This window comes from Anas platyrhynchos, chromosome 16 (assembly GCF_047663525.1).
Source record: "Anas platyrhynchos isolate ZD024472 breed Pekin duck chromosome 16, IASCAAS_PekinDuck_T2T, whole genome shotgun sequence".
NCBI lineage: Eukaryota > Metazoa > Chordata > Aves > Anseriformes > Anatidae > Anas > Anas platyrhynchos.
The window spans coordinates 15,031,355-15,055,860 of NC_092602.1; the positions used below are offsets into that span (position 1 = coordinate 15,031,355).

At 40.2% G+C, this 24,506-nt stretch overlaps 1 protein-coding gene across 3 annotated transcripts in view; it reads right to left on the reverse strand.

The window, feature by feature from the left end:
* The window catches only part of LOC101803831 (transmembrane protein 132B), a 267,174-nt gene that overhangs the window by 135,788 nt on the left and 106,880 nt on the right, over positions 1-24,506 (reverse strand). For all 3 annotated transcript variants that reach the window (XM_038187471.2, XM_072024322.1, XM_013098081.5), the window contains one exon: positions 14,318-14,458. In XM_038187471.2, the coding sequence (XP_038043399.1) occupies positions 14,318-14,458 (141 nt within the window). The remainder of the gene's footprint in view (positions 1-14,317; positions 14,459-24,506) is intronic.

The window sequence follows — 24,506 nt, forward strand, 5'->3', positions numbered from 1 at the left end:
GAGTCAGGTACAGTGTGTGCAAATGAGTAAACCTAATCTACCCCAGCGTTCTGGGGCACAATCCGTTTCCAGTGTTACTTGCTATCCCGCACCAAGCACACTATTTGCAAATATTAACGACCAAATAAAACTTTCAAGGGCAAGAAATCAAAAGTGGTTAGCGATGAAGGGAAATGGGTCTCTCCTCACATCATCAGATGACGAGTTCTCTCCTGGCTTTTGTCAAGCATCAGCTACTGGTGTAAATTTTGGGATTTCCTAGAGTTAAATGGTGCTACATGCATTAGGAAAGCCCTGTAGCATGAGACTTTCAGAAAGTACATTTTCTGCTTGCAAAATTGCTCAGGAAATGACAGTCGAATCGCTAGTTCCACAGAAAATATCCAAAAAGCTAATTAAAAGGCTCCTCCCAGACTGGGCCCTAACCCTGCCATACCCCAACTGCAGCATACACTTCATATTCCAGAAGGCATCTCCCACATAATAGTTTAGCAACCTACACTGTTGCCAGGAATAGAAAAGTACATCAGACTTGTGCAATTAAGTTTTTCTGTGCTACATAAGCTGGAGGAGAACCACACAACGAAAATAGCAGCACAGAAAATGAACAGGATGGATTACAGGCAACATTAGCAGATAAAAGAATAGTTTCTTTCTTTATTCGATAATATATTTGGAGGAATAAAGCTTGTGCTGACAAAGAAAAATATAACAAGCAGGACTACAAATAAACTTGCAGTTAGCATTCATTTTATCACAGAGAGTTCCAAATTCAATGTAGGATTCACATTTTGCAGGAAATTTCGACGTAGGTCACAGACATATCTTACAATATAGTGTCAACATGAACCTTTAAATCGCATTTTATTTGAAATAGGGGGACAGATATAGTTAAAGAAGGTCAGGCATGCTAAAAACATTCTATTTTTGTATTTAAGCATGAGGTACTAGCGGGGGAAAACAAGAACAAAGAATAAACTTGGGCTTTTGTGTATTACTCAGCTTTGTTAAAAAATTCCTTATGTGTAGAATAAAAAGGTACTAGAATCTAATCAACCACTCACAGCAGGAATCCAGAAGTACCACTTACAGTGTGCAGCAGATTGATATATAATCATGGCTGAAAGAATTACAGCTCACAACACATCACTTCTGCTGATCTCCACTGGAGCTTAAGGGTGGAGAAAGAGGCAGAGGGAGGAAGTCCAGCAGACATCCCCCTCAACACAAAAGTAAAACATAAGGACTGACAGCCAAACCAGAAGCTCCATGAATTCATTGAATTGCAAGAGGCAAAAGCACAAATTATCCCACTGCAGGTGATCAATTCCTTGATCCATTCAACTGTTTGAAAGGAGTCCTGCTCCCACCCATCCAGTTCTCCAGCTCTTTATGATATTTATCGTTATTATATTAAAAAAAAAAAAAAAAAAAAAAAAAAAGATCAGAGAATTTATTCTGTAAAACACAAAGAATGGAGTTCTACAGTGTTTTTAAACACTCGTAGAAAGAATAAATGTGCAAGTGCCTGGGCATCTCCAAATCAAGACAAATCTGCTGGTATTTGAAACTTCTAAATATTCTTGATGTGTTTTTTTTTTCTTCCTCCACCATAGTCTTTTTGGAACATGCATATGTTCTTCTGGCTTGGAGCACCAATATACGTAAAACATGAATAATTAGAAAATAAAAGTTGTGCTAACAGTGCACTGGCAAACAGGAGGAGAGCTGCAGCCCTGCACTTGGCCCATTCTTTTCTGCTATTGAACACCTATAAAATGAAAAGGGCCACTCCTGCATCTGTCCAGGAATGACGACCTCTGCTCCATCACATGCCATGATATAAGCCACACTTATCAGATGGAGTGAATATTCCATGAAACTTGGGAAGACAGAGCGAGGTAAGTGTTGTTGGCTGCAACCACCAAGAAAAGTTTAATTTATGACACCTATGACAGCCCTCTTCACAGAGGCCAAGGACTGATACTACCCTGATGATAGCATTATTTCATAAAGCTTTGGACACAGTCAATAGAAATATTTTGGAGGGATGAAGAATATACTGTGATGAGAGCTTGAACTTCTCCTTTCCTGTCTCCTTATAATGAATGAAAAAAATAGATGTTCCAGTGTGCATAGAGAACAGACCACTTGTACCTGGCTAAATCAGATGGTGGACTGGACTGGGACAGGCAGATCCTATTTCATGCAAGTAAATAAGTGACAAGTTTTCCATGTTACTGAACACCAAGAAGCTCTTAGTTTCACATACCTAGATTACTGGCCAGATTTCAAAGGAACTCAGGAACCCATTAAAAAAAAAAAAAAAGTGAAATAAAGGCATACAAACCAGAGTGGACAGATGGGACAGATGCTCTTTGGCTTTGTGAACTTCAGCTGAGGCTCTGCGATGAGCTCTCCAAGATCCTGGCCCTGAACCAAGTACAAGTCCACTGAGACCTTCTGAAGAGAGTCCAGCATGTGTACTCCAACTAATGCAGTTGATGCCAGAGACAGAAAAGACTTTGGGGAATACTGTAGTACTGATTAAAACACAATTATTAAACAACAGAGAAAGGATGACAACTGGTAATCAAATGAGAATGTTCAGTATATGTCAGAATTGAAAACAGATAATAAGGCTGGAAACAATTTCCCTTAAAAACTGTTCTTAAGATACATATTCTTTCTACTTCAGATAAAAACCTCATCCTTCTGAAAACTGCAGGATTACAAGATCCATTTCCCCAACAACCCAGGGTGAAGGTACTCACTGATAATGTGGGAAAACTAGCCTCATGCCTATGAACTACCTGAACCATTATTTTTCAACTGCTACATCCGCACTAAGTTTATACAGAAGCAACAGGAAAACCCACTTAACACATTTTCAGCAACTCAGATAAGTTAGTAAGGGCAGCAATCAGCAAAGTAGGCTCAGTATTTCCAAGGACTATCACTCTACAAGCTATGTCATGAACCAAGGCAAAAGCTGTTGTATCCCAGAGAACAGTTCCAGCAGAGGAATCCTACCAATGATGAACTCTTCAATGGTATTAAAAGAGAAGCCAAAAATTTTGAAAAAACAAAGCCTTAGATTAACCTCTATTTAATATTTCTCTGATTTACACACCTCTGTCTAAGTCAGCCCAGTAGCCTCCCTGTGTGTTCCACGCTTCCATACATATTTTTATCACACAGCTACTGGAGCCTGGTTTAGTTATCTCCTTTGGCACACCTGGCATGCACAATGTGACAAATACAGTTGCCTGTCAGTATTTTGCTACGGTTTATCTTCCACAATAAAACTGGTAAAATACAGAGAACACACAGGACCACAAACCTGTAAAATACTCCACCTCTTATGCTACACCATTTTTGAAAGGCTCTTGAAAGAAATTATTTTCTCCTGCCATGTGTTTGGCTGGCAGGAGTCTCAACGTGTTGTTCAATGAGTAAAAAACAGTTTTCATTATTAAGGCATTCACAGCCAATATGTTCCATACTCATCCTTAACATTTTTATTTTTCTTTAAAATTATTATCCACTTTTTCTTTATGGCAAGTCTCAGGAGTGACAGATGATCCATCAGATTATCTGCTGATTTTTAATGACAGCATTTTGCATTCATTATTCCCTACTTAAATCACTCTTTTTAAAAGAGGAATAACTTATTTCCTCCTCTTGTCACTAGAGAAATTAAAGGGTACACCATTAAGAAGAGTGCTTATCTAACAAAAAGACACACCAGTCAGATTTAGAAAAATGGCACAGATTAAAATTGCCTAAAAGGGAGAGCAAAAATAGGAATCTGTATCTCCAAATATCTCCACTCACTGCTAAGATCAATAACTTCTAGAGTTAAATCTCCACACTGAAAACTCCTAAGAGAAAAAATAAAATAAAATAAAATAAAATAAAATAAAATAAAATAAAATAAAATAAAATAAAATAAAATAATAACAATTCTTTTTGATTGTGCAATGATGAGCTACCCTTGCATAAAAAGCTAAAATGTGTTTAACATGTGGGTGATGCAAGATAGCCGCCTTCTTACCTGACAATAACAGGGACATTTGTTCTAGGAAGACCAGCAGTCTTGGTCTCATCCCATCAGTTGCAGGAACACAATGAAATATGGTACCAGAAGAGTGCAACACTGGCAGGGCTATTATTGCAGACCAGCTTAACGCAACCTTAGCAAACATCAGCGAGGATGCATGTTGGCCATCCCCAGCTGAGGGCTGGGAACTTGCAAAAGTGCCCGAGTCTCAATTCTCAATTTACAGATTCATCATACTAACAGATGTGCAAGGGCTCTTAGTTTAAACCTGACTTAACATTCTTCTCAAGGGAACAATGAGGTTTAAAAGAAAAAAAAATTAAAAAATCATATACTGACACTGACAGAAGCATCTGCCAATTTCCACTCGGCTTACTTTTTCATTTTGCAAGAGTTACATTATAGGCTTCAAAAATAAACGCTTTAAGTTATAAACACAGGTGAGGAATATCAATGGCAAAATGACTGAAAAAATCTAACTAAAGCAAAAAATAATTCATGCAAAGTTAATGCTGGGATTGATTAAGGAGGTATCGAGGAGGCATTGGGGAGGCAAGGACAATCCCCAGACAAGGACTGTATATCTCGAAACAAGACACTGGAACTCATGATAAGGAAGCGGCAGACGGACAGAGAAACAAATGTAAGGACTATAAATCTCGAAACTGGACATTGGAATTCATTATAAAGATACAACAAATGGAAGAATTAGCAACAACCAGCTCTTGCAATTAAGAAACATGCCAACTCAGCAGATTCCTGACCAAAGGTGAAACGTACACTGTGAGGAAGACTCGGAGTCTTCCTCCCAAAGACCCCTGCCCATGTCCCAAAAACCCCTGCCCACAATTCTTGGGAGGCTCTACGCAGGCGCAAGGTACCAAAAGGCTAATTAGCATGAGAAGCGAGGGAAGGCGGGGATAGGTAATGAATATGTATAGGTGCTTGTAGAATATTGATAGATTGATTGTATAAATTCAAGACTGCTTTCCGCTTTGGGTATGCACGATAGGTGGAGAGATCCCCCGTGCATCCAGCGCTGCAATAAAGAATATACCACTTACGGAAATTTTGGCTTTGATCTTTAAATCAGGATATTTTATAATGTATTTGGCATGGAGGATTCAAACAAATCAAAGTAACAAACTTAATATTTGCTTGTCCAGCAACAACACCTCCTAACAACAAAATGAGTTTAAATTTTGGCTAAATACCTAATAAAGGAGTTGTTAGCTTTGGTACTTTAATGCACTGGCTGTTAAGAAAGCAAGTCAACACATCTAAAATGGAATTCCAATGTGTGCAGGAGGCTCTGCTACAAGTCAAACTCATAACTTGGTAAAGGTGGGAATTAAACATGCCTCAAATACCAGCTCTCTGATTTCATATTCATTCAATAATCTTTTCTAGTCCTATTCTATCAAAGAACAATCCTTAAATCTCTGTGTAAAGTTGCCAAAAATAGACTCCTTAGCAACATTTCTAATACACTTAGGGGCATTTCTGTGCTATAGAAGAATTCAATTTCTGATTTCCACAATATTTTCAAGTGTGACACCGTAATGCCTCTTATTATATATATGTGGCTTACCATCAAGACCTACATTTTCCACACAATGTATCTCCAATTGCTGACTCCGACTACCTCTTTTATCATTACTGGCATCAACAGAACCAAGGTAGATACGTGAAAGCAAGTAGGTACTTAAGTGGCACCCTACATAAAGATGGTCTTCTGAATCTAGATTTACGTTTGCCAGAAGAACAGGCTTTTTTATAACTGGGAGAATGGGAGTAAGTAGGGCATTTACAGAAGAATCAGCTAACACTTGTGGCACCGTGTTTTGATCATGTCTTCTCCCTCCCTCTGTAATCTCCATTAGGCTCATTGAAACTCTGCCATCAGTGAGGCAATCTCAGACATCTAGAGGTGCTACTCAGAAACCTAAACATGTACAGACCCCACGTTTAGTAATGACTAAGAACAGTGTTTCCTGGGTATTCAGATCAGCATACACCCAAGAAAAGTCTTCTTCAAGTCTAAGTTATCAAGGGAAAAAAATAAAACATAAAATAACATAAAATAACATAAAATAACATAAAATAACATAATAAAATAAAATAACATAAAATAACATAAAATAAAATAAAATAAAATAAAATAAAATAAAATAAAATAAAATAAAATAAAATAAAATAAAATAAAATAAAATAAAATAAAATAAAATAAAATAAAATAAAATAAAATAAAATAAAATAAAATAAAATCAACTGTGACCAAATTAGGAAAACAAACCCAAAAATCCAGCACATTTTCACTGCTGTTCCTTGAGTCAGAACATCTGTTATAAGAGTGGTGAGTTCAGCAGCCATGCTTACATGGGCTTCATCACTCACTCTTAAATTATCAACTAAGCACAGCTGGATTATGCATACATATCTCTGTAAAGCTTTACAAATTTTCCAGAATTGTACTTTTGTCATGGACCTCTGGTGGTAGCTCACATGCCATCATTCACATGGCCATTAAAACAGACCAGTAGAGACCAAGAAAAGCCCATTGACTTTTGAATATGCCATAACTCCCTTTGGCATCCTGTGTGGAAAAAGCATGCAAGCACCAATGGATGAATAACTATTTGAGCAGTCATTCACTCATCAGCATGCATTTCATATTTGCTCCCAGCCTCACTGCTATACTCCTGCAGTCCTAATTATGCAGACTACCCTACCCTGAAATTAAACTTTCCCAACTGTTACATTAATATTAAGATTCACATCTAGGAATGATATACCCAAAATGAAGCTAATTAGGTCAAATTAAAAAACAAGACTCGTTTCAGAATGATTGGGCTCATCTTTCAGAAGACATGTCACTCAATAGGCTTTCAATCAAGTTTTGTGGAGCACATTTGTGAAGAGATTATTTAAGCAAACCACCATCGAGTTCCACTGATATTTTTTTTGGGCTTTAACACAAATTATATACAAAAGCAAAAGCAGGTATTAAGAAATGACTTCCATTTTCCTCAAACCTTCTAAAGAGCCCACACAGAAAAAGGAGATCAAAATTGAAAGGGCTGAAATAAAAAGCTCAAAGCTTGCCTGTCCAACCACTGCTAGAAGCAGGAATGAGACTTCTGAAAAAAAGTCTTAAGCCACAAGCACAGCTGACCACCAACTGCCTGACCTACCGAGTTGAACAAGGAACTAGAATTGACTCTTCTAAGCCAAGGATCATAACTGCTCCTTCTCTCAGTCTAAGATCTTCTATTTGTCCTATTTTTTTCCCATTGCTACAAAAAGCTGAAGAACAGAGTGCAACAAGGGACTTGCTACTTCTCAGCAGATCCTTTCTACACCCCAGGAGTAGAAACTACACCCCTGCCTTTTCTTCCATTTGAGTCTTTTAAATCCCTCTGTCCCATGCTCACCAAGATCCCTACGCATATTGCAAGTCTGACTCTCGTCCTGTAACATCACACCCAGCCTGCACAAAGACAGGGCTCTAGTGACGTAGTTTTTGAGGCATAACCAAATCCGCTAAGCAATATGCAACTTTTTTAAGCTAAAAAGTGATTTTTCCCATTTACTGTATGCCAGTTAGGCAAACACAGACAGAAGGAATTTTCTGACTATTTCTCTGTATTTACACAAAACTTTCAACTAGCATGGTAAATCAAAACTTTATCAACTGTTAGTCATTTTCATGCCTCTGTACAGTATCATCTTACTCCACTGAATACAGGTGAATACTACTGAGTTCTTCCAACAACAAGTTTCTCATTTTCCAAAATTTCAAGACAATGGTGTATGTACCTTGTCAAGGTTTCTTGCTGTACAGGTTTTTACAACTACCAAAGGTATATTTGTTCAAAAATATTTCCTTGGGTTATAACAAAGGTACTATATCAGCACAGTAAGGATGCAATAAGAAGCGCCACTATATCGCTACCTTCTTGGATGTGTGAAACAGGGTAAGGAAGCAATTACCTGCACTACCAGTCAGTAATCCCTCTGACCCATCTCTGCTGGAGACTTCACCAGAGCAGCAGTGAGCCTAACTAAGAAAGAGACAAAAACAGCCATCTGAAAGAGCTGGCTGGCCAGGAGAGAATTCATGTGGTTACCAGGCTATTAGGCTCCCAACAGGAGATGGACAGGCAATTTCATCATTCTCAGCCTTGCATGAAAAGAAACAAACAAACAAACAAACCACCCTCCAGAAATGATACATTGCCATTTGATTCTAGAACTGCAGCTTTCTACAGTAAGCGGTCCTTCCTACTGCTGTTAATTTGTCTATTATTTTTTTATGTCCTCTTTAAGCTACTGAGAGGTGTCAGTGCTTTTATCTCACAGAAACATTTCCAAGCAGGCTTAGATCCTTTTATACAAAAAGGAATACCTGTAAAGAATAAAGGTTAGTTAAAATTCTTCTAATTCGGGTTTCCTTTGCGACTCTTCTGAGTCATTTATGTTTGAAAATCTGTGCGGATGCTTCTCACTGGAACACTCTTTGCACAAAGCAGAGCAGAACTCCATCACTTATAATAGAGGTCACAACCTTAAAACTGGTGCATTAAGGATAAAATTCCCTTCATCAATGGCTCAGGAGACAGGGCTGTCTTGGGGTCTGGCCAAAGGGGTCAGAGAATGAACTCCTGCAGGATCTATAGACCATGTGTACTCTACATTCAAAGCACATTTATTTGCCCATGACACTTCTGACCTAAGGAAAGCAGCAAGTGCATAAGAATAAGAGAGAAACACCCAAGGCAGTACACTGCACCACGTTGTCTATGACTTCTATGACTTCTGCCCACACCTTAAGCTCCTCTTTTTTTTTTTTTTTTTTGGAAAGGAGGCAAAACCTTCCTTTCCAAAGATTCAGGTATGACTTTTGTGGTGGATGGAGGCACTAAAGCACAGGAGCCTGCTTCACTTCCCTCCGACCAGCATGGCAGGGGGTGACAGCCATCAGCTTTCCCTTCCCCATTTCCCAGCTTTTTTCCCTCAGCTCTTCACTACTGTGTTTCTTTGCTCCCTCTGCTCCTCTTACACATTCACTTCATTACTGTGTGAACTTGATGGCATCCAGCCCACTGCCTTTGCACGGGCCTAAAATAAGACAGCAAGAGGTTCTGGCTGTAGCAGTTGCTGCTCTTTTGTGTAGAGCAACACATGCAATTGATTTTCTGTCAGGCAACTGTTGTTTCTGATGGCACTTTACACACTCGGTGTCCCAGGGCCAAGCAAGTTCCTTTGGCAATAAACACATCTCAGCGTTTCACTCCATGTTCTAGTGCCTTCCCCTGTGTCATTAACAGCATGCTGCCATGTACTACAGCAGTCTGCAGCCCTTTCTGGTCTTAATCATCGTAGCAAAGCAACCCAACTCCTCGTTCTAGCTTCAGCACACCCCGTGCCGTACCACCCGAGGGCACAGACCCAACCAAGCTGTGTCCTCAGGTGCCCAAGTCATGGCAGTAAGGAGTGCAGCAAACCGCCAGTACCAGAGCAGGCTCTGGTTGGGGACAGTGCACTGCGCTGCCCTTCCTTGATGGCCCATGAGTTGTGACCCACATTTGTATGTCGTTCTGGAGCACAGACCAGCAGGCAATTCAGTGCACAAACACCTCCACGGGGGTGTGAGATGCAGCTGCAGCCTGGCAGAGCCGTGAGGACCCAGACACCCCAGCAGATGCTTGCTTATGGGCAAGGCAGGGACTGGAGCAGTGGTGGGAGAGTAGGGAATGCAGGGAGTAGCATTTGTTCTGAGGGACAAGGGCCTCTCAAGGCTGTCTGTCAAGGGGAGGAGGGAGAGGAGAAAGCCTCAGCTCTTTTTTTTTTTTTTTTTATCATCCACAGCTTTAAAAACAAAACTAACTGATACAACATTTTTGCACATTCATCAGCTCCAATAGTATGTATTTACTTTAAATAAATATATGCCCATATCTTTACTGGTAGCCAACTTTTCATCTTCCTTTTGAGTGATATTTCTGGTTCAAAGGGTATTCCCAAGCACAGGAAAAGACGTGAATTATTTCAAAATAGGAGGTTATATTTGCATACCTTTAAATACATGAAATAACTGTTTTTCCTGATGTAAGTATATATATATATGTGCACACATTGCAATTATATTTTTATAAAGTCCTTTAATTATTTGAATTCTTTAAAGACCTTTGAAAATGGTAAAGAAATGGAATGATCATTACAGGATTTTAATTTTTTATTCAAGTTTAAAGATAGATGATGTCAAATGCCAAATGGTCAACCCGGTCTGCATCAATTTAAAGAAAATAAATAAATAAATAAACCCAAATTTCCAGGCAACCGTATAAATAGTTCTGATAGAAACTTAAAGAAATCCCTCTGAAGGTTTCACCCTCCCTACTGCTTCTTTCAGTCTTTCTCATGCATGTTTAATTTATGCAGTGATGGATATCCTGACAGATAGAAGCTGCATTGTAGACATGGAGATAAAATAATCCCTAAGTGAGAAGAACCAGTTTGGTCATAGTAACACTATACTCAGCACTGTGTATATACTCACACTGAATTTGTGGCTGGTAGACTCCCAATTGTTGACCTTCTATCTATCTGAAAAGCATTTTTTGCAATAACTCAACATTTAGCCCTACACCATAGTGTAAGATCCCAGATCCTCTCAACAGCTATTCTTTGTGGAACGCTGAAAGCACTTGGTTTTTACTGAAGCCCATCAGCCCTGATTTCCTCAGCTCCTTGCAAGATGCACTCTGTACTCAGTGCAGGAATCCATAAAGATCCTTTCTTATGGCACAGAATACTGGGTCCCAGCTGCAGGCACCATGTAGAAGTATCTGTGCTTGAAGTAGAAACTGTGTTTTCTGGAAACAAAGCACACTTCTGATTCAACTAGCCATACCAAAATGAGATTCATGAAGTTCTGCCCCAAGCAAAGAATACAAGGGAGAATAAATGCACATGACAACAATCATTCTCCTCACTCAATGAGCTGCCAAAAAGCTCATTTGAGATGACAGCAGTAAGGGCAAATTAAGGCTCCACACAGATCGAATAGGTGTCTGCAATATACTTGTGTGTATTTAAAATAAATCTCTTCTTTTTATGCTCTTTGTTCAACTACATTATCAAAAAGAGGTTTAACATACAAGCTTATGGGACTACTAAAGAAGTGGATTTCTGAATGTATTCCTAACAAAACACACTCTAGAAAGCATTAATCTATGAATTGTGACAACCTTGGACAAAATGGATTTTTAATAGAATATAATGTAAATTGTTTCTAACATTGTGATAAGGATTTTTTTTTAAGTAATGCACAGAAAAGGCATGATGCACTCTGCATGAAAGGAGGAAAGGTCTTAATTTAAAACATTTTAATGAGCACACAATCTGAGTAGGAAAATGCGAGAAAGAGATGAAAAACTCACGATAACACTGTAGAGGGGAAAAGGAGAAAGATTAGGTAAGTAAGCAAATTTGAAAAGGCTCCCACCGATAAGAGTGGCTAAAGGACGCTGATGGACGACAAACACATGCGAGCCCAGCGCAGCTGATCTCCCAGCAGGTGGTGTCTGTTGGTGGCTCTTATCAGTCACATGCTGGGGAAGAAAGAGCAATCAAAGTGCAAAGCAGTAGAGAACAGACCTCTGTGCTAAAGGCAACGAGGATAGTCAGAGATTTTGGTGAACACAGCTGTGGCTTGTCAGAGTTTATAATTTTTGCCGAACCTGCTGGAGCTGCATGAGGTGGCTGGGGCTTTTGGCTCTGCTGCAAGGCTCAAGGGAGGTTGCAGAACTGTGGAATATTTGGCAATCTTGTAGAGAAAACTATGTGGGCTCAGAGGCCTTAGTTCTGGCTTTGGCACTTCTCTGCCAGTGTAATGTTGGGCGAGTCAGCAGACCTGAAATGACTTCCAGGAGAGAAAAATCTGGCTCCCCTGAGGTAGGAACAATTCTGTTTACTAATAATAACTTCTGCTCTGCAATGAAAGAGATTGATCCTGCACTCGCACTCATACATAAACTGCCTTTAATGAAGCTCCTTGAATTACTCAGAGGAGCAGATGAATCAGGTCTAGTGACAGTTTTGCCACATTGACCTTAACAGAAGTTCAAGTCTGCTCATTCAAATAGAGCAGCAGAAACCCCACATAAATACTTAACGTCCTTTGAAAGAAACAAGAAGCCACCCCTATGACCAAAAAGGCAAATTAAAGTGAAGATCAAAGCTAAATATTTACTCTAAGCACTACAGTATTTGCAAATCTGGAAATGATCTTTCAGCAGTTTTCATTTGCATACTTCAATTAATCCAAAAATATTAAAACTAATCTCACAACAGAAAGGGTCAAAGTATTAATTAACTTGAGATTCATTGCTTTTGTGCAGTTTAACAGTTCAACACAAAGCAAAAATCAGTTTTAAGAAAAAGTAAGTTAGTGTGACAGGTATAGTTTCATGAGTTAGTGAAACTACCTACAAGGCAATAGTTTCAGTACTCTCCCTGTTTTTTGTCTTACTTTACTAAATAGTTACTGAGTTTTGATAAGCAAACAATCTTAAGTCTTCCTTTATCCTCAGAGTTTCACTTTCAAATTGATGCCTTTCCCCCATATTCTAAACAGAACAGAGGTTACAACTGCTTTAGCAAGATGCCTGAATGCCATGTTAAGCAGAGAGCAAGTACTGCACCACCACCTCAATATCAGCTATCTAAGGTTGAGATTTCACTGCTGGAGCCATCATGTGTCAATTCATAGCTCCAGGACAAGTGTGGTAGCTTCCTTGGAGCCACTAGTCTCTGCTAGCTGAGCTCTTCTCCCACACAAAGGTTCTTTACTGGCTTTCAGAATTGGGAAATCTTGCTAAAAGACAAAGAATTTGGAGACAAAGCATACAGAGCCTAAACCAGCTGCCAGAGCTTTGCTCTACCATTACAGGAGCCCATGAAAACCCAGCAAAAAAAAAATAAAATGATAAGAGGTGGACATAATTTTCTACATTACAAATTCAGACTTGCAACTTTGACAAAAGTGTTTAGGAAACAAGAGGGAACTTTTCTTACTTTTTTTTTTTTTCCTTTTAAATGGGGAGGAAGTGTGTGTGAAACAGGCAATGAACTGAAATGTTTGTCTGACATTTCATGCCAGAAAGCTCTGTAAAACTTGACTTAACCAGAGACCGAGAACGTAGGAACCACCTCCCCTCACTTCATGTGTTTACAGTGCAAGTGCTGTGTCCAGCTCAGTCACCTCCACTCTCTACATCTTTACTGGAGAGAAACAGGCACTTTCTGCTTGCTATTATTGGTCCTGTTTTACACATCCAACAGGACTCTCACCTTAACAGTACTCTTTCTGTTGCTAGAAAGCATGGTAAATAGTCTTCACCTCAACACGTGTACTGCAGATACCCAGAGCTTGCTGGGATTCATTTGTTCTTCAAATACAGCTTCAGGAATCAAATAGAGTAAATGCCCTTTGCACTCCAAGCCTTTGGCAACAATCTTCCTAGATCTAAACAATGGCTAACAAACATTTTTCTCCCTTAAAGGAGCTTTCACAAAAGGATGGATGCAGAAGACTCCTCAAATCAAAGTTTTGACATAAAGTTTTATGCTTTTCTAATTATGATACAATTACATGTTAAATGCGTACAGAGTGTACTTAAATGTACAGTAACTGCATGATAATGGAGAGAAATTGTTTGTGCTGTCAAATACATAATTCTGACTAACAACATAAATTTCTCGTTACCTTTGATACAGTTGGTGGGAGCATTACCACAATAAACATACATGGCATTCATGAGATAGTTCATAGACACTCATAGGTGTTTTGCAGCAGTAATGAATAACACTTAATAGCTATTACTTTTATAGCTTTCAAATAAAGGAGACAGCATTGTCCTATAATTATTCTCCATATTTCTCTATTTTAATCCATCTCTCTCTGTTGGCTTTTTGTCAACAGGAATTCTCCTGTTGCCCTGAAGGCACAAGAAAAGCAAACTTGAGCCAGGACTAGTTGTCTGCCTCCAGTATAATTAGATCAAGTGAAACAAAAGGAAAAAAAGCTCTAATCACATCACCTATAGCTTTTCCAACAAAGATGAGGAGGAGCAAATGCTGCTGTTAAAAGAGAAATACCACCCCTTAAAGAATTTACTGTGTCTCTCACAATTATTGTGTCTCAGCATTTCAGCAAGAGTTAATGTGCAAAAGAGCTTGCTGGCTTACCTGCTTTCTGGGTCTGGGTCGTTGTGCACACAGGTGATTGTGGCAGTGGTCCTTGCACTATCCGTCTCTTCTTGAACCCCCCACTGGTCTGCATCACTGACTCTGATGTCCATGATCTTCACGCCTGGGGCTGTCCTAATTCTGTGGGGGAACAATAGGGACTGCTTTAGTTACAGACCCCATACAAATAAATCCAGAGAGGTAAACACAGAAGATGAAAGAGGAAATATTCCTTCTTGCATTAGTAATACACTGATACATTGCAACTCTAAGTCATTCTGCTTTAAAAATATAAAATAGGTCCAATTACTTTAAAGAAATGAAGTATGAGTTTCATTATATGCAAAGCTAGTTAATTTTCAGTTCGAACAATGTGGAAAGAATAAGGATGCTTTCTGCTTCAGTGGCACCAGTTTGATATAAATGAAACAGATGTGACTAAGCATAAGTTGATTAATTTGTTGTGTCTGTCCTGCAGTTTAAGATGGAGGATAAGAGCACTGTGATATAAAGTAGATTCTCCTGCTCAGAAACCTTTGGGAGTAAGGTGCCTCTTAATATTAGGGTGATCTGCAAGGAAAAAATATGTTCCACTGTTCAAAGACCATAATGAAGGAAGAAGAGGGAAAGAATGTTATCATACACCCTGGACAGAGGGATGAAAATAATTATGTCATTCCACTGGGATCTATCAAACAGTGCCTACAAAACTTGCTGCTGAAAACACTATGATGCTGACGTGAAAAACCTTGATTTCCTAAGCACAGGTAGAGATAAAAGCAGTACCTTTTTTTGCCATTTGCTTAAAAAAAAAAGAAAAAAAAAAAAAAGAAAGAAAGAAAAAAAAAAAAAAGAAACCTTCATGCTCCAGTGGGGCTCTGCATTAGGAACAGATTGCCAGGGAATAGAAAACAAACTGCTTTTAATAGCAGAAACTTAATTTGTGCAGCTTGACTCCTGAAACAAGCCTGGGATTTCGACAGGAGTGCTGCAAATATGCCTGGAGAACAATTAGGCTGAAAGCAACTGCTGTAGCGCCACATTCACCACTACTGTGACTTAATTAATTAAAAGCAAATCCAAGAGAGGCCTCTTAGTGGTATGGTGGAATGAAACAGCACTGCTGTGACGTGGAGTGTTACTTAACAGTGAGTTGTGATGGATTTGCCCCAATGCCTCATGGCCAGTCAGTGCTCACATTACAATGTTAACAATATCCTATGAGCTCTAGCTGAGTTCATGGTCTGGGATCAAAAACTTCATGACTTGACTTGATGGGTTGTACTGGGTCTGGCTGGAATGTTAACTTTCCCAGCAGCAGCCCATACAGTGCTGTGCTCTGCACTTGTAGCTGGAACAGCAGTGTTATCACACCAGTGTTGTGTCTACTGCTGAGCAGCAGTGGCTCAGCATTGGGCCTCTCTCTAATCCTCCTAGGGGATGGGCAAAAAGTTAGAAGAGAAACATCACCAGGGCAGCTGACCTAAACCAATCAAAGGGATATTCCATACCATGTGATGTCACACTCAGCAATAAAAGGTGGAAACAGGAAGAAGAGGGGAGGGGTGGGCTCTTGTTGTAAAAACATCGGTCTTCCTCCCTAACACCGGCTACGTGCATTGAGGCCCTGCTTCAATGACATGGTCAATCATCGCTCATTTGTGGGAAGTAGAGAGTAATTTATTTCCTCTGCACTTCCATATAGCTTTCATTTATTTTGTTTGTTTGTTTTCCTCTCTTCTTTTTATTTTCCCTTTTCCCCTCCCTTTTCCCCTTTCCCTTTTTATTTCCCCTTAGTTAAATTGTTTAGTTCATGGTAGTCTTTATTTAATTATTATAATTATTTCCCTTTAATTAAATTATCCTTATCTCAACCCGTGAGTTGTTCATTGCTTTGCTTCTCCCCCTCCTCATCTAAAGGAGGGGGAGTGAGAGAGCAGTTGTGGGGTTTAGCTGCCCAGCACAGTAAAACCACCACATGGGTGTACTTTTCCTCTGAGAAGGAATTAATTCATCCTTCTTTTATGATGTCCTTACTTTTCCCTGTAAGGCTTTACTGACTTGACTGACCAAATTCATGCCTAGCATAACCAATCTGATGAAAAACATTTCCTGTAAGGAGAGAATTTTGATATTTTTCTATTTGTTTCCTTTCTAATTGTTTCCTTTGGATGTCCACAGACATCTGTATTTCCAAACAACATGTCTCAAAGTTTACATGCCTGATTTGTATCATCTCCTCTTTTTTTCACAAGAACGTTCATTTATTTTGTAGTAATTACACTGGACCAAATCATTCCTGCAAAACACCTCCATAGCTTCATTTCAAACTGACTTGTAGCTTACATGAGAGACAGAATTAGGCCTTCAGCAATGGATTTAATCTTTTTTTTTTTCCTTTAGACTTAGTCAACCAGTTTTGAAAAAAAAAAAATAAATTAAAAAATCCTATTTTAATCTTCTCTCTCCCAGACAAAACTATGTATTTTTAACAAATTTGCCTCACCACCACCTCCTCAATTTCCCAATTTTTTCTTGACAACATTCCTGGAAGCCTCTAACCTGACTTTTCACCCAAGACAAGGCCCTCATTAATTAACAGTTCACTGAAGGGCAGGAGATGCATAGGGGAGTGGGAGGAGGAGGGCAGGACAGCTGGATTTCACCCATGATTTCAGGATTCATCAGCGTTTTCCCATCTGTCAGAAGCCTGTTGTGTCCTCCTACGCAGCTCTTGCACTACAGATATCCTTGCTCTGCAGCATTTACTTTCCTGCAGCCCGACCTGAGCGTGGCAGTCAGCTCACTCTGGTGAGGTTGCAGCGCAGCGAGGTGCAAGCCTGAGGCACGCTGGAGCACACGGAATCCCTGCCCTCTGTCACAAGCTAAAGCTACTCCTCCTCTTCACCCCCATCAGCAGTCCCACACAGAGCAGGTTGAGGATGCAGAAGCTTCAAATATCCACATGCCTGGCTGTTCCCAACCTCTCCAGACATGCTGCACCCCAAAACGCTGGCCAACCCTCTTGGGCCAACCCTTCAGCCATGCCTGCTCCCTCAGCCAGGGAGCTTTGCTCTTCCTTCACGTGTCTAAATACAGTTCCAAGATGCTTTTTGCCTATCTGGGCAGCAGCTGGATCCCTCCCAATGCCTGACCTGCTGGCTCACTGCTCGGCTTCTCCTTTGGGGCCCTGTCCCTTCTGAGGTGGCCTTCTGGCTTGAAGCAATGCCGTCTTGTTGACTGTGCCTACAGCTTTCTCTTGCCACCTATCTATATTCTGTCTTGCTGGGTTAGCATCAAGTGAACATCACATACACTGCTTCCCAGCTATATTTTCCAAAAACGTCTCAGAATGCTGCATTTTAGGAAAATTTCCAGTCTAATCCCCTGCAATGCATCTGCTCTAGTGGGCTGAGACAAGATGTCATTTTGCATTTTTGGATATCAGTACAGCCAGAAAGGCTGAAAGAAGGAAGAAAGTCAATTCAGCTTCTCACTTAGGAAAAGTCAAGAAATTCAAATCAAACAGCCTACATATGGAAGGTTTGAGCCTACTATTCCTTGGATAAGTGATTCATATCTTTAAATCTGCCCCCAAACTCCACAGGCACAAAAAATGTTTTAAGCATTGGTTACTCAGGGTATGAAAAAATAATAGGAAATTCCTACCAGATCTGACATGAATTGGAGAAAAGAGGGTGAATGTGTAGTGTGAGAGCACAAGCGCAGGGTTTATTGCCCTTGCCCTGTGCCAGGCTTCAATTATAAGCTTGGGTGGATCATTTAGTTTTCTTACACCTCCCTTCCCCATATATGAAATATGGGGAAGTGCTGCTCTTCCAGCTCCTAGGGAGTGTGAGGATAAATAGAATGGTTTGGAAAAAAAAATATCTGATGCCCTTTCAATTTGCTGCCTGACAAAAATTCTGCCATCTCTGGGTTTGAAAACATGGAGAAAATTTCCTTAAGTATTTCGCAGAAGCATGATCAAAGAAGCAACAGCTACCACTATGATGACTTAATTCATTTTTTATAAAATTAAAGATAATTGTGGAATGAAAAAAAAAAAATTTGAAAAAAAAAGAGACAAAACATCAGCCAACTGGAAATTTCACAAAACAGACATTCCATTTTGACACAATAATTTCTTTCTGAAAAACAGAGTTTTCAGGCAGAAAACAGTCCTGTTAAAAAGTGGTTGCCCACCTTTAAAACATTAAAGGTGGCACGTTGTGGCACTTTGCTAAGGCGATTAGCAGAGATGCAAATGAGACAGGAATACTGAATGAGGTCATGTAAAGTCAGCCTGCAACAGCCCCTCCAAAGCTACAGCCTATATTCACAGCCTGAATCACAAATGGGGTGACCACTTTATTCATGGTATTGTCATCTCATGGGTAGAGGAAGCCCAAGAGAAACCTGACATCCTCAAGCACTGCCTTCTGTGACATGTATACCCATAAGATCTTAAGAAAAGGTAGCTGGTGGGTAGAGGGGAAAAGTGTCAAAGCTGTTTGGAACAGGGACCTAATGAAGCAACTGCTTCATGAGGAATTCTGCCCTCTTCTCCAGCTATAAACAGAGCAAGCTCCTTTCAATTCAGACTGCAGAATACAGTTGGTATCCCTGGCAGAGTTTTTTCCCCGAACAGTGTGTCCTCCATTTACTGTGGAATATAACAAAGCTGGAAACATGATAGACAGAATGAAGCAGGCAAGCAGAAGCATCCTCAGCCTGACAACTTGGACCAACCAGAAACTATTTTAAAATGCAATCCCAGCCTTAAATGTATGCGACCTCACGAATTCAACAGCTCTAAATCTCTTCTCTCACCTATTACAACAACAGGAAAGGAGAAGGTATGAGTAATCACCAGGGCTGGGCAGCAGCATAAGGACTGCAAGAGGGATTTAAACAGATGAGCACTTAGTGGAAGCGGTGCAGGGACTTCCACTGCCTCCCAGTCATTTAGGCACAGAATCTGAAAGGGTAAATGCTTGCTTGCAACGCACCCCCAGCAACAATCCCAGCAGCAGCAACTGGGAAGTAAAATCTTGGAAAAAGAACTTTAAAATAGAAATAGAAGGAAAAGATAGTCAGGAAATAAAACCGGAATGTGTTCGCAGCAGATGGAACATGCTCAAAATGATGGGAAAGAAGACTTTCAGAGCTATTTTAGAAATCCTCTCATCTCCCCCCCAACCCATCATGGGGAAAAACATGATCTGAGCTAAATTCACTTTCAATGACATACTAATAACGGTTATGATAATAAATTTCATTTGTCATTTCTAAGCATTTCTGTATTCAACCCTTCAACACATATTTTTAGCCCAATTAAAAATAAAATCATTATCCCTCCCTTACAGGAAATCCAAGCTGTAGACCAGTTTAGTTAACTTGCCTAAAATTAAACAGCCTCTGCAAAGCCAGAATGAGCACCAATACATCCTGATTCCCAGGCTGACACTTTGGCTAGACACCCCTACCCATCTTTAGGATCAAACTAGAGCTGAGTAATTCCAGACCCTCACAGAGCATTTTACATATTTGAAGAATTGCACAAACAGCAAGCAATTAGTTCTGAATGAGGTCCCTGGGGAGTTTCGAGTTAAAATATGTGTGTTTTAAGATACATTAAGCCAAGTGCTATAAATTAAAATAATCACCGAACTCAGGCATAACAACTGAGAACTTTTGGAGTTGGGGGTGAGACAGACAACTGTTTCCATACAGGAATGGAACTGAGGCAGCCCTCCCTGTACAGGGGTAGGAACCAATTGGAGTTTGTGGGGGCATAGAAGAAAGTGATGCAGAGCTGCAGCATCAGCTCTGCATCAGGGTGCAACGATCAGAGCTCATTGTTGTGAGTGAACAGAAAGCAGAGTGGTTTGGGAAGCACTTTTGGGGCAGAAGGAAGGCCGAGGTAGGGCCAGAGCTTCCCCAAAGGAAGCACCCCCATCTCCTCCATGTCCTTCCCAGGCGGAATTCTTCACGGGTTGATCCAGATATTTGAGGAAAATGAGGCAACATAGCCAAAAGTGACCTAGAAAACATGTGCCAGAACCAGGATTTACACCTTCATTTCAACTCCTTCAGCACAAAACCATCCAGCTCCCTCCTGGCCCTGCCTGAGACCCGCTACACACCGCAGCACCCGGCCATGCAGGCCCAGGCAGCTGGAGCGCGAGTGCAGTGCTTTTGAGGTCAGCCAGGACCAGCAGTCAGGCCCTCAATCTTCACAAGCTAAGCAATTGTTTATTTTCTGAAGTATTTTTCCAAGAACTTTATCTCCTCTTTTGTATTTTAAGAGACTTATCACAGATTTACGTTCAAACTGCTCCCCCATCAAACAAGCCTTAAAATAGCAGCACTCGGCCAGCTGTGTTTGTTCCAACAATTGTGTATTAATGTCGCTACAAGTAAAGCTATATAAGTATATACAATAAAATACACATCAAAATACACAAAGATCCTGTGATAAACCAAGCCCTTCCCAAAAGGTCAGGAGTGTAGAAGCACAAACAATATGCTTTTCTGTCACGAGTGAAGCAGTCCGCCTGCGAAGCTTGTCGGAGAGGCACAGGTAGATGGCAGGCAGATGGTGATGGGGAAGAGAGGGCAGTGCAACAACCAAAAGGAAACACTCCAAAAAGGTTTCAAAAATGACATCAGGGTGACTTCTGAAAAAACGGACTCCACAATCAGTAAGATTATAAAGTAGGTATGTTTATTCAGTGCTGGACAGCACAAGGGGTAGTCCTGCCAAAGTTGTGTGCACCTGACATGGCAACTTGCCATGGTTATATGCAGCAAAGAGTTACATATGCATGAAGTTTCACAATACACCTATACATATTCATAACCTGTCCCCACTTCATATTAAAATTAGTTCCAAGGAGTCATTTCCATAAACTCCTCCTATCTGCACTTGCGCAGCGTATTCTGATGGTGGTTGTCAGGGGTCATGAGGATGAAGATTGATGACTCTCCCTCGTCACCACTAGTTGACCTCTTGTCTTTGTGCAGACTCAGTTTCAGTTGCTCCTTGGCTCTTGTCCATCCACAGGACCAGTTTCTACCAGTTTCTTAAGATAGGCTCACACTCTTATTAGGAGACTGACCTTGGTAAGGGGCCCAAGGCTTCTTGCTTTAGTTAATTTGAACAATGCACCATAGTTAGCAAAGACACTAAGTAGCATTCTAGTTTAATGCCATCAGCACTCTATCTCTACTTGATAAGATTCTCCTAACTCCCCCTCTCAGTCCCCCCTTTTCTAAAAAGTTAGTAAATTCTTTTATTGTATTCTCCTAATTCCCTCTCTCAAGGGAGGTTAAAAGCTTTACGTGACCCTGGTACAAATCCACTGGCAATAGGTATGACCAGTGAAACAAAGTGGGAACTGATGGTGGGACAAAAAAAGCACATTTGCCCTCAGGGATAAAGAAAGCTCAGAACAGATGGAAGCAGCAGCTTCCCCAGTCAGCTAGAGTTTTCCTTATGAAATGACCTCCGCATTTCATTCCAGCTAAAACCTACTCCAGTGGCTGCCCCTTCATTGCAAGTCCAATGCATATATTGACCCAAATTCATTTTAAAAACAGGGCGTGGACTTGCTGTGCTCTGCCTGACTTGGCCCTGTTGCCCCGAAAGCCCTCCCCACTGCAGGGCCAACGCTTTCTCAGCCACCACCCACCCCATGGAAATGCCTCTGGCAGCCTCAGAACTCTCTCACCTTGACACCACATCAGGAAATTTGCCTTTTCCTTGCCAGTATACCTCAGTTTCTCTCAGTATCTGCTATTTTTATATAACCTTTTGTAACTGTCTTATTTATCCCCATCAAATGTTTGGGGATGCAGTTTCTCTGAAAGTAGCTGTTACTGCTGTGTATCAGAATATCTCCATCCAACGGGTGCTCAAGGAATCAAAGTACAGGCCAAAGCACCAGGAAGAACAAAGCAAGAGAAAATAGCAACAGTGACCAGTGAAAGGCAAGGCAGAAGCAGAGCTGCTCAGCAGACATAGTGGCTAACAGACGAAAAAAGCCCAAAGACTCGGGGAAGAGAACGCCTTTCACAGTCATAGAGGGGATCAACGCTAAAGATTTAGAGTGATACAACTACCACTGAAGCTATCAAGCTCTTTTTGCAGCCTACGAAATGTATCAAAATATGCTAAGCATCAAGCTCACTAGCATATTGGAGTTTGAATAATTAAAAGAGTAAACAGGATTTTAATTTGGATTCTGACAGTAAAGTGCTTTCCATGTGATAAATTAACTATTAGGGAAGACAAATTAACACAATCTACCCTTGAGTATGATGGCTTATGATTTTGAGGAAGCTTTTACAGAAGCATGATCAAAATAAGACAGGATGACAAATAGGAGGTGATGTTGGGGGGAATATTTTATCAAAAATCCTCCCTCTGATCTTTGATCAAACTGTACATAAAATTTCCCTAAAAAGTACAGCAAATTTTCTCAAGAGCCACCCATTTTTCCTAAAAGCTTATAAATATTTTAGGAGAGATCCACAGCCACTCTAAATCACCAGAGATTGATGAATTTTATAGTGAATTTTTAATATTGAAAAGTTAAATTTCACATCTGTGAAGCAAAGCCAGGAAAAGGAGGAGTTGCCCCCTATTAATTTCTTCTGAAGGGAAAGATATCTTAGAAACTCTTTCCAGATGTAATACAAAACTCATAATTTCAGCAAAGAACATGGGAGCATTTCTAAAACAGTCAAACATTACCTTGTATTTCCATACCCAGTGTAGAATTTTGAATTTTTGCTAATTCTTTTTAAAGGTATTGCAGCAGAAAGTCAATTTTTCAGTTTGCTTTCTCTCTTATGTAGGTAAGTAAATAGAACTTAAAATAACAGTGGAAAGACATTCTGATTGTCTGGAAATTAAAGCTATTATTTTTAATTCTGATTTATTCCTGTCACAAACCAAACCTGTTTCTATGGGTTTGCAACACTGCTATGGAGACCTGAGAGGTTCTGAAGTCTTTACACAGTATGAGATCAAAACACCACCTCCCTCAGTGAACACTGTTTTCATCAAAATACATCGGCAGCAGAATTTTTTCCTTCAGGGAAAAAAAAGGCCACCAGGTACTGGGGCAGGAGACCTTGGATTCGATTCCATTAACTGAAGGCAGTCTGTTAATCATTTAACTGTTTGGGCAAATTCAAAATGGAAATAAGGGTATTTACTCACCTTGGTATAGAAATTCACCCCAGGAGGCAAAATATACTGCAACTGTAGCAGTTGGCCTTTTCATAATACATATAAAACTAGAAGCCACTTTTTTTTTCAGTCCACCTGAAAATGTTGTTGGCCCATTAACACACAAATTATTTTAATTATAGTATAAGCAAATGTGAGATTGAGATTGTGCTAAAACCAGGAGAACCCTGATATCCCGCTAACACAACTCCAGATATTCCTGCTGCACCTACACAGGGAAGCCTTTCAGGTCCTCTGTTCTTTGCCCGCATGGAGAGCAGCAAACGCTGAAAATCTACAAAGAGTCCACAATTCCTAATGCTTGCCTGACACTTTACACTTTCACAGTATTCAATAAACATGAAACGACTATTATTACTATTGATCAAAAGGAGAGTCTTCTTCCAACTCTAAATGATTCTTGTGCTACCCAACATCACTTTCCCATCAGTATGCACAACCCGCTCACAACCCTGCCTCCCCTGAACGAGGAGTGATATTCTCCTTTCTTCCACTGCCTCCATTCAGTTAGCTGAGTTATGATGGGCTGATCATTATTCAAAGAGCTCCAGAGTGCCTGCTCTCATGCCCTCTTAGACATCTTCAAGATTTGAAGTATGTGCCCTCTTTTCTCCAACACAACAATTTGTGTGTACCTTCTCTGTTGAGAAAAGACAGAAAGCGCTGGAGTAGTTTTCTGTAACACGCGTCTACAGAACAAAAATCAAAGCCCACTCAGTCTCTTCAACCTTTCTTTGAAAGATCTAAACCACTCAGACTATGTCCTTTACCTTGAAACCAATGTAATGCTATTAGATGAAACTGTACCTTAAAGCCTAGAAGTACAGGAGAAAATGCATTATCAAGTCTGAAGGTGTCCAAAGTATTTGAACTTGGAATTCTTGCAATCATGCAGAAACACAGCTTTGAAAACTATAATGAAAATAT